The sequence below is a fragment of the Apteryx rowi genome, unplaced genomic scaffold, assembly GCF_003343035.1.
Source record: "Apteryx rowi isolate R43461 unplaced genomic scaffold, aptRow1 scaffold_12, whole genome shotgun sequence".
NCBI lineage: Eukaryota > Metazoa > Chordata > Aves > Apterygiformes > Apterygidae > Apteryx > Apteryx rowi.
Genome location: NW_020447419.1, coordinates 2,775,225 through 2,788,686, shown reverse-complemented (window position 1 = coordinate 2,788,686; position 13,462 = coordinate 2,775,225). Strand labels below are relative to the sequence as shown.

The 13,462-nt window shown below is 49.9% G+C and overlaps 1 protein-coding gene across 1 annotated transcript in view; it reads right to left on the bottom strand.

Annotated features, from left to right (window-relative positions):
* ERBB4 (erb-b2 receptor tyrosine kinase 4) overlaps window positions 1-12,773 on the bottom strand; it is a 380,218-nt gene extending 367,445 nt beyond the window's left edge. The window contains exon 1 of the mRNA XM_026088236.1: window positions 12,606-12,773. Within this exon, the coding sequence (XP_025944021.1) occupies window positions 12,606-12,662 (57 nt within the window). The 5' untranslated portion in view covers window positions 12,663-12,773. The remainder of the gene's footprint in view (window positions 1-12,605) is intronic.
* Between the last annotated feature and the right edge of the window lie 689 nt (window positions 12,774-13,462).

Below are 13,462 nucleotides of genomic sequence, written 5' to 3'. Positions count from 1 at the left end.
AGTCCTAAGTTTTTCTTTTGGTAGCACGTCCTTTCCAGTGCACGGTCCGCGGAAAGGCCGTGTTAGCCGGTCTTTTGCTCTCCCTTGCGATGGTTTCACCGGTTTATCCACCAGAAGCGCTCGAGGCCCCCGCAAGCCACAAACTGTTCCCAACGCTCACAGCTTTCAGAGCCGGCGTTCCAAAGCACTGCTGAGGGTTATGGTGATCAAGCCCAAAGACGTAAATCTAGAAATCTGGGGCTTAAGTTTAAAAAAAAAGAGGTGTTTTGTTGTCACAGGGGTGAGCCCAAGCTGTTACTGAACAGGAGCACGTGGGAGACGAGACCCACCAGAGGACCATGCCGTGACACGTGCCTCCACGAACTGCTCGCTCCAGCGGTGGAGCAAATAATACACAAATCAAAACAAAGGCGTGTATCAAGTACGACAATGGCTGATTCGACGACAGTTAAAGAACAAGGGCTATGAAAAATCACTGCCTCTGGAAAGCCCTGTCAGTTGGGAGACCTTTGCATTTTGCAAGAATCCCATGGTGGCACTTCAAGACACATCTCGAGGAAAGAACTGAAGACGCTTATTTAAGGAAACAACAGAAGTCTTCACCAGTAGCTTTTTATGAAACCAGAGATGAAGGCCTCCTTATTTTGCTTCTGGGAAGCTCCTGCTAAGCCGACACAACAGGACTCATCATCCTGGCAATTAAGATCCAGTGGACACTGCCTGCGGCAGATCCACGAAACATCTGCATCGGCTATAAATTCATTGCYTGATGCAATATTAAAATCTCAGGGAAATTTCTTTTTTTTTAATTGCTTAAGGAGCTGTTAGTTTTAGGCTCTTCACGGTGAYGCTAATAGCTACAGACAGCAGTTGTTGTAAAATTGCCAGCTGCTTCACCTAGCAAAACTTCAGCCCTGATTAGACGCAAAAAGCTGTTGCGGCGTCTCCCCGCAGAGGTCAGAATYGCATCCCGACGCCGCAAGTGCGGCAGCGCGGCAAAGGCGCTAAGGAACGATTCGAGCTGCAAAAGGAGCGACGCTCCCGGGAAAGGCGAGCCAGCACTAGGCCTCGGGAAGCGGGGACAGGAAAAGGTTATCCAAAGTACGCAGAAGCAAAAGCAAAGCCTATGGTCGCGCCATGAACCCTGGTTTTTTGTTTTTTTCTTCCAACTTTTGCATACTGCAAATACAATTTTGAGGTAAATGAGACATAAAAAACAGCATTTCCATTGAAACCGATTATTTCGCTCAATCTCGGAAACAACACAGAAAATGACCGTTTTAAGTCATCRAACGCTTTAGCCTGATTTGAGGGAAAAGGGTGCCTTGAATACAGACAGCAAAAACACGCTTACGCGAGGAGAGATGAAGGCGTCTCGCTTTCACGCTTTTTTTTGTACAGCCCGTACAAGCGAGCAYGCTCGTACAGGGTTGGCTTTTTGGCGGGGGCTGAACGCGCCCCGCGTACGCCGGGCGAGCAGGGCCGTGCCCGCTGCAGCGGGGCGCCGAGCGCAGCTCTCCGGGCTGCGAGCGCAAGGAGGGTCCCGCGCTCCCAGCCGCGCTCTGCGCTGCGTCCATTAAACAGCCCGAGTTCAATGAAACCCTCCAAAAACAGGAAAAGAAACAAGAAAAAACCACATATAGTTTCGCTCTAACCTGCAGGACCTCACTGCCCCGGTTCAGCAGGCGCGGAGGGCCAGCGGGAGCCGGCAGAGCAGGACGGGGAGGGAGAGGCAGCAGCAGACGGGGAAGAGCCTGGTCATGCGGCTTCCTAGAGGATCCTCTACAAGCCCCACAGGCACCTCGGATAAAAAACTTCCTCCCAACAAAAACAAATCTCTGCCRCAAATGAAGCCAAATTTCTGGTTTGTCTTGGGGACATCAGTGGCCAGAAATGGCTTTTCTGGGGGGGAAAAAGACTGTATGAAAATGTTTTTTTTTTTGGAATGACCTCTTCTTCATTCCCAGAAAGAGCACTGCTTCTTGACAGGYTGTAACCGTACATTTCCACATGATCAGTTTGAGGGATTTTGGTGCTACCCAGCCAGGGACGTTTTTAGGCAGTGCCAGAAGTAAATGCCCTTTCAACCACCTTTTATTCTTCTATAGGCGTTGTCCTGCTAAAATAATCCATTATATCCTAATGAAACGAAGACGGCTGGCTCACGGAGCGAGTCCTCGAGCGCCGTGATGGATATTTATTCGCAAGGGTGGAGGATCCGTAGCGGAAGATCTATAGCTCGTGCCCAAACGCGTTTTCGTCTCCGTTACAAATGGCACGAGCGTACTCGGGGCTGCTTGGGGGCACAACTGATCTACAGCCGAAACCGATCAGCTCCGCGCCTAAGCGAGGAGATGAAAGAGCGGATAACCTGCAGCTGAAATCCAGCCGCTCCACTGAGATCGAACGGCAACCTCAGCACGGCGACACTCGCGGGAGCGTGCCGCGTTATCGGGGACCGGGGCACGGCAGCCGTAACCTCGGGCGCTGGATCCGCTTGCCCGCACGGCTGGGTGCGCCGAACGGTCTGGCCATTTGACAGAGCTCAGTTACAAATACCGGCATCTTCAGCGAGTGGAAGCGTCGGGAGGAGGGTATCCAGCCACCGGTCAGACAACCAGGACCGCAGCGGACCTCAGAGCAACACGTGCGCCTGGAAGCGGCACAGCTGTCTCCGCTCCCGCGGCAAATTTTAAAACAGCGCRGCTAGCTGCTCTTTGCAAGCATTTCCCTCGCAGTGCTGTCTCCTTGCAGATCGGCGGCAAATACCGAGAAGCCAAATCCGCCCCATCCCTTCTGGCAGCCTCCTCCGGCAGAGACTGCCGTAGCAGCTACTTTGGAGGCGCGTGCTTTTGCGGGGAGGTAAAGCGCTTCGCCGCCTGCTCAGGCGACCACCACACAAACAACACAGAAATCGGGAGGACTCCGGTTCGCGGTTTTCTTTTTTTTCTTTCCTAGTCATCTTGGGTACTTTTAGCAGAGCGCCTTTCCCAGACAACGTGACAATAACCAAGGTTGCACAGCAGATGAAATATATAYGTTTTCACGTACACAGGCTGCAGAGATTGGCTCTCATAACAGCACGTACGTTTTACATTGAGCTCACCAGCTAGGAAAGCGGTAGGGTAACCCATCTGGGGAACACACTTTCTCTCTTCTTTCTTTAACATAAAAATTCCCCAGCCTCCAGAGAAACTAAACATGTTATTTTAAAAATGACAGAAATCCAAGATCTAATAGGTCACGTTTTCCATACCTTTATCAAGGCTGTTCCTTACAACAGATACATTTTGTAGTTGATCATTCAGTGGATTTTAAAAGACTCTGCTAATGTCTTCCGCTTCCTGAAGAGGTTATTCTACGGTTTTACAAAGACAGCCAYTAATTTCCTGATATTCATTATAGATTTTCCTTTCTTAGGCCTTCACTCYGCACAGTATTTCTGAAGGATGAACTGTCGTTACTGCTCCTGAGGTATGTATTACACGGGGTTGTTGCTTCTGATTTACAGCAGCGGGATGACTYACGCCTTGCCATTCCTTTCATTCCTCCCTGCCTTTTGGCCCTTTCTGGAACGTAAGCTGATAAATTCAGGTTTGGGGGGTTTTGTTTTCAGAAGTCATGTTCCAAACGCAAGGCATCTTCCCATCCATAAATTAGCGGTGCTGGTATGAAAAGGCCTTGAAGGAACATCCCACATCTCAGGCTTCCTCATTTAGAGGAGCCAATATACTTGTAGCTATGTGTTTCAACAGGTTTCTTGGTCGATGCTTTGCACATTGTCCTCTGCAGTGATCCCGGGGGACTCATGGCCGCAGGACTCCCAAGGACCAAGAATTCAGGGAGACCCAAAGCAAGCAGGCACTTCCATAATCACCACGATTATCCACGATGATAAAACAATTCATAATACTTTATTGCTACTTTGTTGGCACTTAGGATCTGCCTCAGTCTCAAAATATCAGAAATCGGGACGAGTYGCAGTGTTGAGCTCTGGCCACCATTCAAGCTCTTGGACCAGATGGACCTTGGATCTGATCCCACTTGGCTACATCCTTCTCATCCTGCTCAAACTGAATGACGCTTATTTTCAGTCTCTTGTCTCTGTCCCGGGCTTGTTAAGGTTGTTTTCTTAAAGCGTGAGCATAAACTCTCTTACAAACTGTAATTTTGGTATCATCTCTTTCTAGTGAGCAACATTAAGCTGTCACTATTATTTTTCCTGCCCAAAAACTGCAGGTTTGTTAAAATCAGCGTGCTATTTCTACCTCTCCTTTTGACAGGTGCAAGTTTATTATGCTCAGATAGTACCTCAAAGCACTTCATTCCTCCTCTCTGCTAGGACTACTCACCACAAAAGGGACAAAAGAACATTACCAGAAACCCAGTATTCAACAGAGCATGCAAACGCTATTAGCCTCCTACTTAACTTCAAACACAAGTACCAGAAGTCAATGGGACCGGCTGCGCTTAGCCACCTGCAGAAGCACTTCGTTGAACTAGATCCTCATTGCTTTAACCAGAAACTCCTCCATTCAACCTTCCAGTGACGATAACTGACACCAGGGACGTCTCATCCCCAAAGTTAGTGGCACTCGACTTCATACCACGTAGGGTTCGGCGCTTGTAGCAAAGCACTTCAGAGGCAGCTCTCATGGACGAGTTCAAAGACGGCAATATGCGCAGCACATGAATAACATGGATGTTCCTCACAGCTGCTTGCCRGTGGGGAGACTGGGAGCAAAGCACAGGCAAACTCACTGGAAACGCTGGCTTTGAGGTGGATGTTCAGGAAGGTGAACTTCTCTCCCTCGGCGAGGATGCATGCTGGGCACACGTGGGCCCACGGTTAGACGGCCCAGCGCTAGTACCAGCTTTGAGGTGGGAGCATTAATGTCGCTAAATGCTGCAATCTGCACAATTGTGCTGACATTTCTGAACGGTAAAAGCCCTAAAGGCAGACATCTACAGAGGAAACCTTTAAAATTGATCTGGTTTAGCACAAAGCCTCTACCCCTCCTTCTGCTCCTCCACCCCTTGACACAGCTTACAGTGAAAGCCTTTGCCTTCCCTTTCATAGAGCTTTTAACAGCAATTCAAGCCCATTGATCCATCACCGTGAGCCAGTGTATTACAATGCACAATTATTCAGCTTTCGGAAAGTCAGTTTGTTTAATTTCATTTCATTCCATAATAAGAAGGGATTGGCGTGGAGGAGGTCTACAGGAAAAAACTGGCAATTTATTCCTTAAATACTCAGGAAAACACAAAAATGTCACTCAAAGCAACATGCAAAAATGCTTCTCTGTAGTGCAGACTGCTTCCCAACCATTACATATATCTGTATTTATCTATACCTTGTCTGTGCCTCTCTTGACTTCAAGTAAGTATCTTTGGGAGGGTGGGTGGACAAAAAAGCCCAAATGACACCAATGTTTTCTCTGAGCAAAGTCTGTCCGTGAACAGAGTGAAATTGTGGAGTCTATTCCAACTCCTAATTAAGGTTAAGACTAGACTAGAAAACTCATTACACTCACCATTTACCCCACATGTAAATAACACCTCTTTCTATGGTTGGAAGAAAACTACTCATTTGTTTTATAACCTAATAAATCCATTTATAATTTAGAAGTATTTGCAGCTAAGGTTTTTGTCGGTTATTTAACTTTACTTCATTGTTTGATTTAGTCCAACTTTAATTAGGCCAGCGTTTCCAAAAGCAGAGGTAGGGGAGAGGTTTATACTTACAAGAGTAAGACCATTAACAGCATAAGGTGGTTGAAAGGGAAGGCCTAATTGGTTTCATTTGCCTAGAGGGAAGATCAGCTTCTAAAAGAAACAACACCTAATTAAGAAGGTTTGCACTGTTTTATTTTTAATAAYGATCTGCATCCACTACAAGCATTTCTACAGTACCTACCACAACAGTTTCTGGATTCTGGCCTAAACCCCCATATTTTGCAGGTACACAGGAGCAGACAGTGCCAGAACTCTTCAAGGACAGAGAGAGAAGAAAGAGTTTGACAGGACACAAAATGATGGGGCGGAGGGAAATAAATTAATAATCAGGATTTAATAAAGAATTACAAGGCTGGACAGGGAGATGCATCTCCAAGTTGCATTTGGTCAGGTTAAGAATTCGTTTTTTGATGTATGCTTTTGTTGGTAGCCAACGCTGAGCCCCAGGATTCACCATGAGGACACCTAGCCAGTTGGGTATAAATGAACACAGGTCGTATTGTAGATGAGAGAGGTGATGATATTAGTCCACGCTTTACCCCATGAGATATTTGGCAGAGCCAGTCAGACCATCTCCTGCACCCCAAAGATCACAGGCAGATGTTACAAAAGCCATAACACATTTTCACCGTGACAACTGGATCAGGAAGGGACCAGCTGGGGTCAGCACCAACTACAGCCTCACGTACCCYCAAATACAGCACAGTGTAACAGGCTAACAGGAAGGGAACAAGACCACCTGCATTAGGGAGGAAAGTCCAACGGGAGGAAAAAGGAAGGTTTTCCTGGCTACTGCTGGTGCTTCCTAAACACGGAGCAGGAACACATCCGCTTCAGAGACTGCTGAACGTTTCAAGCCCCCAGGCACATTCATGACATTCACAGGGTGAYTGAAGACACTGCCAGCTCCTCAAAACGCCTTCCCCTACCATTAATATCCCTGCAGGCTGCCTTGGCTGAAGCTTCGTCCGCTGGCGCCCATCCACCACTTTACCTCTGCCAAACCTTGACAGAGTCCCACCTGGAGCAGCAACGAAGGAGAAGCTAGCGTCCGGAGCGTATTTTTGGCACGGGGGCCTGTTGCACCTCCTAATCTCTCAATGAGAGGGGTGGGGAAGGGGTGGCACAGCCCGAGCCCTGGGGAGCGGAGAAAAAGCCGCTCACAACCGCCCTTGGCATCTCTTCAACAGCAGCGAGTGGAACTGCTCTAATGAAATACTTGTGAGACCTGGCAGGCGTGGAAGGTATCTCAGCAGCCCCTAAGAGCCGGCTGTAGAACGGGCTCCGGGAGATGCAGCAGAATTAGTGAGAAGGGCCGACCTCTGGCCGCGGCCACGAGGAGGCTAACGCCAGACACCAGCGCAGCTCCCGGGCACGGGGGAGCTCCTGCTCTCTGACCAACAGACATGCAAAGAGCTGGGAAACATCGGATGCTGATCATCACCTCCCCAGTGATCTTCTCGATATAATGAAGGGCAGCTGTTGCTGCAACCGCAAAGCCAGAACTCCTRGTAGCAAGCAAAGAGGATATTACTGATCTCGAGCATGTGCGTGGGTTTGAGTTACTTTGAATAATTTAAGTTAGAGCTCTTTTATCTCCATCCTGTTGAAGAGTTTGTATCGCTGACACGCACACGAACCAGACAGACTGTCCTAGGCAACTGGCGGGGAGAGTACGTGAAGTACAATGAGAACTAAAAGCAAGAAGCTAAAAGACAATTTAAAGAGACTCCTTAATCAGCCTGGACTTCAAATCTCTCAGACGGCTCTCAATGTGTGCGCTGCAGCTGAAGGACGCTTCCTCAGACCGAAGCCTTCTTGACACAGGCAGACCGACCACGTGAGCTGCAAAGGAGCTGGGGAAGCTCTGGGTTGCTGACAGCCTGCGGGAGACGGGGGGAAATACAGCTCCAGGTTGGGACCCATCCCAGATCTCTGCAAGGAGTGGGTGGGTGCCGGGCAAAGGACCTGTCAATCCCATCTGCTAGTCAGGGAAGCCAGGGCAACAGCTCATGTATTATACAGCAAATCAATCACAAATAAAAAAAGAGAAGCAGCAGAAGCAGATGACGGAGAAACGCATAGCTGAGAYGCATTGCACATTTGCAGCTATTAGCTTTCAAACGGAAAGAGCAGTATTCACTGTGCGGACCTTTCCTGCAGTGCATGACCCCAAAGTTAATTCCAGAAACCAGGAGAAGGCCTGTTCCAATACAAAGCAATGTCCTCCAGGGAGGCAAAGGTGGCCCTGCTTCAGGCGAGGGGACAAGGTGCTCGCAACACTCTGCCCGAGTCGCGAGAGCCTGAACCACTGCCACCAGGAACAGGGGACGAAAGGAAAAGCAGAGGGATGCTCCTGCTTTTCTACGCTCCTCTGCTGCTGTCCCTCGCATCCCGGCCACGGTTATTCACACCAACGCCAGCACACAGCAATCACCAGCGCATCAAGAGAAGTCCAGTGGTTACGCAAAGAAACCGCTGCAAAACAGAAACCGTCCTTCAGCAATTGCTAGGGAGCCTGCATTTATGCAGCACGCCAGTCGTCCTACAAACACAATCCCTTATTTCAAACTAYATCATTCATACAAAAACCACCAAAAATAATTGCTAAATTAATGGGGCAATAGCTAATGTACATATATTTGGTTATGGCTTGGCAAACCCAGCTTGAGGATTAACTGTGTATTAATTCACTTCTGTGTTTGTTTTGCAGGAGCTGAGAATTTAATTCAAGCGRAAGAGTAGCAGCTTGTGCAATTTTTAAGTTATGCTATCAGCCTCAAAGCAATGCCAAAATTGCACTGCAAGGCAGTCTGGGGCTATTTGCTGGTTTTGCATTGCTGGTGGGGTGTGCTCGGGAAAGCAGAAGAAGGGACTGAGAGGTAGCGCAAGTTGGGGGGGGGGGGGTAGTCTGGGCTTATTCCAGGGACAGGAGGTTAGTCCCGTGCACAGAAGAGAAATGAGCTTCCTAGCACAGTTATTCTGCCTATTACAAAGCTCTGGGCAGCTATAAAAATAAAAGGGGAGGAAGGGAGGGAGAGAGAAGAAAAAGGAGGATAAAACAGAGTCAAAATCTGCCTACAGGGAACTAGCAAAAGTATTAGCTGGTTGGAGACAAGAAGCTGCTGGGTTTGTAAACAGCGTTAAAAAACGGTTTGCTGCAGCCGGACCAAACTAGCGGCGTCGGGGCGGCTCGAGGGGGTCCCTCCCCACGGCTGCGCAAAGCCCTGCCCCGTGCCCGCAAAGGCGGCGGGGCCGGCAAGCGGCTTTGCTGGACCCCGCGCGCCCCCCGCCCGGGCGCGCGCGCAGCCGGGAGCCTGCCAGCCACCGGCGACGCAGGCGCACCGCGTGCCGAAGTGCCGCCGGCCACAGGCAAAGCGGCGCCGCAAGAAAAGCGGCACCGCAGACACGGGCTGGCTGCCCCGACTTCACGGAACCCGCTCATACATGTCGAGGTGCGGCTACACGTTTCTGCGGTAACTGCAGCGGCTGCAAAGCTGCCACGTAACTCGTACCGGGTTAAGCGGCACGCGGGTAGCTGCTAACGCAGCTGTGGTGAAGCGCTATAGTGGGCCCGGGCGTTACAAAGGTAAAGCAAAAAGAGCATATGCCGCCCTGGTAGATCATTTTCAGAAGGCTGCTGATTGCAATCAGAAATAAGTTTCATAACCAGTGGGAAGAGTTATTGCAGCAAACAGCGCAGAACTTTGGTCATGTCTTCAGAAATAAATAATCTGAATTGGTTAAATAAAATCCAGCGACAAAATGACAATTTACTGGCTGCGAATTGCTAAAAGCCTGAGGATTAAGCTAGGATAACTCTCGTTTACCAAATGTGTTTAACAGAACATGAGTGCTTGCAGATGATTGTTTTGCGGTATACTAATTATTTCATTTAGAAAATTGAATACAGAGATGCTATTAAGAAATACGAACAAGTCCACAATACAAACTGTCAGTTTTGCTAAGTGGAACTAAAATAAGTTCCTGTGTCTGCAGCAAAGCAGTCGCTTGCAAAGGGAAGCAGTGATTTGGTCTTAAGATTATTTCTGAAATCCAAACAGGGAACTGATTCTCAGCTCCAGCCTTGATGAGACTCAAGACGTGCACCAGGAAAACTATCTTTAGCTTCACCGAGCAAGCCCTCGCGTCGGCACCGGGCCCCGCACAATTTGTCGAATCAAGTCGCTGGGCAGAGCACTGAAGCAGGGAGCAGGGGAAGATGGTGGAGGGAGAGGGGAAGCCTGACCCGCTCCTGCCTTTGCTGTTGGCTTGCTGCGGGATCCCAGAGACGTCACCAACTCTCTCTTCCCACCCAAGCATTTGTCTCACCTACTGCAACCACAAGCTCTTGGAGACAGAAGCTACTTCACCTGCAGCATCTATTCCAGTGGAGACCTTGTCTCTGCCATGGAAGACAGGTGTCTCACTGCGTAGCCAGCTTATTTTAGAAGCTTGCAGTGGTGGGACTCCATCGGCTGTATTAAACCAACACAAATTTTGCGCAGGTAGATTGAGCCTCAGGAGAACAGAGAGAAGCAGAGATCAGCCCATGGCCGAAAACACTGTGCCATATCCAGCACTAGGGCAAATTTTTTGCAGCATCAGGTTATGCCACCTTTCGCCCTCCCAGAGCCAGGGCCTTGCGGTGGACGACCTCGCGCTGGAACTGCTCGCCCTCCTTTTGGGCGCCCACGAGCAGGCGATACCACATTTGCAAACCTACAACAGGAGGCCTCTGCTCCCTGCGTAGGTACGAGGCTGCCATGAGAGCGCAAGCCTGCGCGGTGCCTTCTCAAGGGAAGGAGGCTGCCGTGGTCTCACGGCCAAGCCTTGTGCACGGGCCTGGAAGCCTACACGGCTCAGCGCCTACTGCAGGGGATGGGCGGCCCTTTGTAGCCTTAACCAGCAGACACCCAGAGAGCCACCTCGCATACGTAAAGCAAATCCACTTAGGGAATAAATGTCTGAATAAATATGAAAGATGGGATGCTGATCTTTTAATCTTCCTCTGCGGGGTAAATAAAATTACTTTTTTTTCYTYYCCCCCCCCCACCTGAATTCATTTATGGCATTCGCTTATGATAGCCTGAGGAAAGGTGAGGGACGGCTCGTTGGCGAGGCTCTTCCCTGCTGCCTGGAGGGAAAGGTCTCCGGCCGAGCCCACGCGAAGGCAGGAGGCGCGCAGAGGCACAGCACGCGTCAGACACGCACACCACCACCCACAAGCCGGCGGGACACCGACTGCCTGCTGGAAGTCCGTTTGGTGGGGAAAGAGGGCAATTATCGCCACGGACACAGACAAAGCAAAAAAACGGAGCAGGCCGGAGAAGCATCACGTTGCAYGACGCGTTCGCCATGTCCAAGAGAGACAAACAACCTTTCTTTTAGTTATCTCYCATCTGCCGCCTTCATTTGGGCATTAAAATCACTTTTAAAACAATAAAACAAGTAATAACATCTAACTAATGAATGTCGAATTATCGGTATAAATATGCCAACATTTATTTATTTATTTGCCTCACCAAGAACATGTTCTCCTCCGTTTGATTTTCTATTTTAATGACCACAATTCATCATATTAACTAGACCTCTGCGTTATTGGGTTTTAAGTTCTGGTTTTTGCCGAGAGATCTGTGAGAGGGCAGTTGCAGGTAAGATAAATACCACTACCACTAAAAAAAAAAAAAAAAAAAAGAGGCTATAGTAACCNAAAAAAAAAAAAAAAAAAAAAAGAGGCTATAGTAACCATTGCCCCAAGGCGAACGCGACTGGGCTGCCCTCGTTCACCGCGCGGGGCCCTTCCTTCTCGCTCCCATTCGCCCATTTTACTGCTGGCTTCCCACTAACATTTTACGCCGTTTAAGCCGGTTCTCTGCAGGGAGCAGTGACTCCGTAACACGCAATTAATTTGCTTCCCTGCCTGCAAGGCGGAAGGAAAGCCGAACCGGGAGAATTCTCCGTAACGAGCGCGGAGCCCCCGGGGGGTTTCCGGGAGCGGCGGGAACGTCGGCGATGCCCAGGGCGGCCRAGGACGCTGCCCTCGCGCGAGCCCCCGAGCCGCGCCGATCCGTTCCGGAGCCGGGCGGATGGGTCTCCCCGCGTGCCGCAGCCGCGAAACGCACGCGCCCCAGTGCGATCAGCGCCCCGGCCGTACCGCCACCTTTCCTCACGCGTTGCGGCCGTTTCCGTAACACCCCCCCCCCCCCCCGCGCCGGGTCCCTCCCGAACACGAAGGCCAAAAGCGTGATTTTCCGGGGAAACCTGCAATCCCCTCAAGGAGGGGGCCTTGGAGGAGCGCGCCGCCCGAGCTCCCCAGCGGCGGGACGCCCTGAGCTATCGCAGACCTCCGAAAGCTGAGGAGTCAAGCGGCGTCGTACCTCCAGGCTTGCAAACGGAGAGGGTTTCCTGTTCGTTTAGTAACTGCTGACTTGCTTACTTATTTTTAAATAAATGCTCCACAAATTTTGCCCCGAGTTATCCACTTGTTTATTCTATTAGCCAGTCCATATATAGCACTTTATTAGGATTAGCTTGTCAAAGCCATGAGTGCCTGAGCCTCTGACCTTCCTAAATCCAGCCGTAGCAGCTCTGTATCTGCTGGCAACACGGAGCAACGGACACGCACGAGGCGTCACCGTCCTGCGTATCGACACGGCTCTCTCCCACGAATCCCGGATAAACCTAAACGATGCATACTCAGAGCATCTGCCCCAGCGCCATCACTGCTCTTTGCACATCTGTGACATTTTATCGTCCTCTGATATTGCAGGCTATGGGCACCAGTGGAAAAAGACCTGCCCTTCTCCATCCGCGGCCACTCCCATAAACGCATAAAAACAGGAATAAAAAAGAAGGTGGCTTACCCGCAGGAAGGACAGGTCTCGGTTGTGCTCAATGCTGGTGATTTCCAGGTTGCCCATAACTACCTCGCAGTTCTCATAGTACTTGCGCAGCGCCCGATACTGCTGCTCCAGGTCGGACAGGGAGCTCAGCTTGTTCTCCGTGCCAGCACACACTGCGGGAAACCAGAGGAGAAATAGTCAGCAGGGCACAGGAGCAGGGAGGGAAGGAAGACTGGTATTCAGGGATTCAGAGAATTGTAACAGGAATCACGTATTAACCACTGGATTGGGTTCTGCAAAAAATCAGCGCGAGTCCTTTCAGTATCAGCCGTAGAGGTGGAGAGGCACAAATACGGTCTGTGATAATCCCAGCAATTTAAACGCTTTTATCAAAAGGGACAGAGGGCTGGTATTTACCACAGAACACGCAGAAAGGCTGAAATGGCAGAAATGCAGGCAAAATGCAGAACCAGTTGATCCCAGCAGCTTATGGGCCAAAAGCAGGCCTCGGTGAAGGCCATACTAGTTCTGTCAAGGGCAGAATTAGGCATTGAATAGGGATGTGCTAGGCATGGATCAACGGCCGCACAGCCAGAGCGACCTGCATATCAGAGCGAACCTGTCCAGTCCAACATGTTTCCTTTTTTGCTGATGTCTATAAGGGTCTGTCAGAAAAGTCAAGAACAACCTGACCAAAAGGCTTATATCCAACACTGTTCACCCTCCTCCTTCCTTCCATCCCTTCTCTTCCCAGCTATCTCTAACCTGGTGCACAACAAATTCGGAGCAAGACGATAGCAAAAAAAAAAAAAAAAAAAAAAAAAAAAAAAAAGCATCGTCTTTCCAAAAGTCACCAAACTCTGATCTGAACATACCAT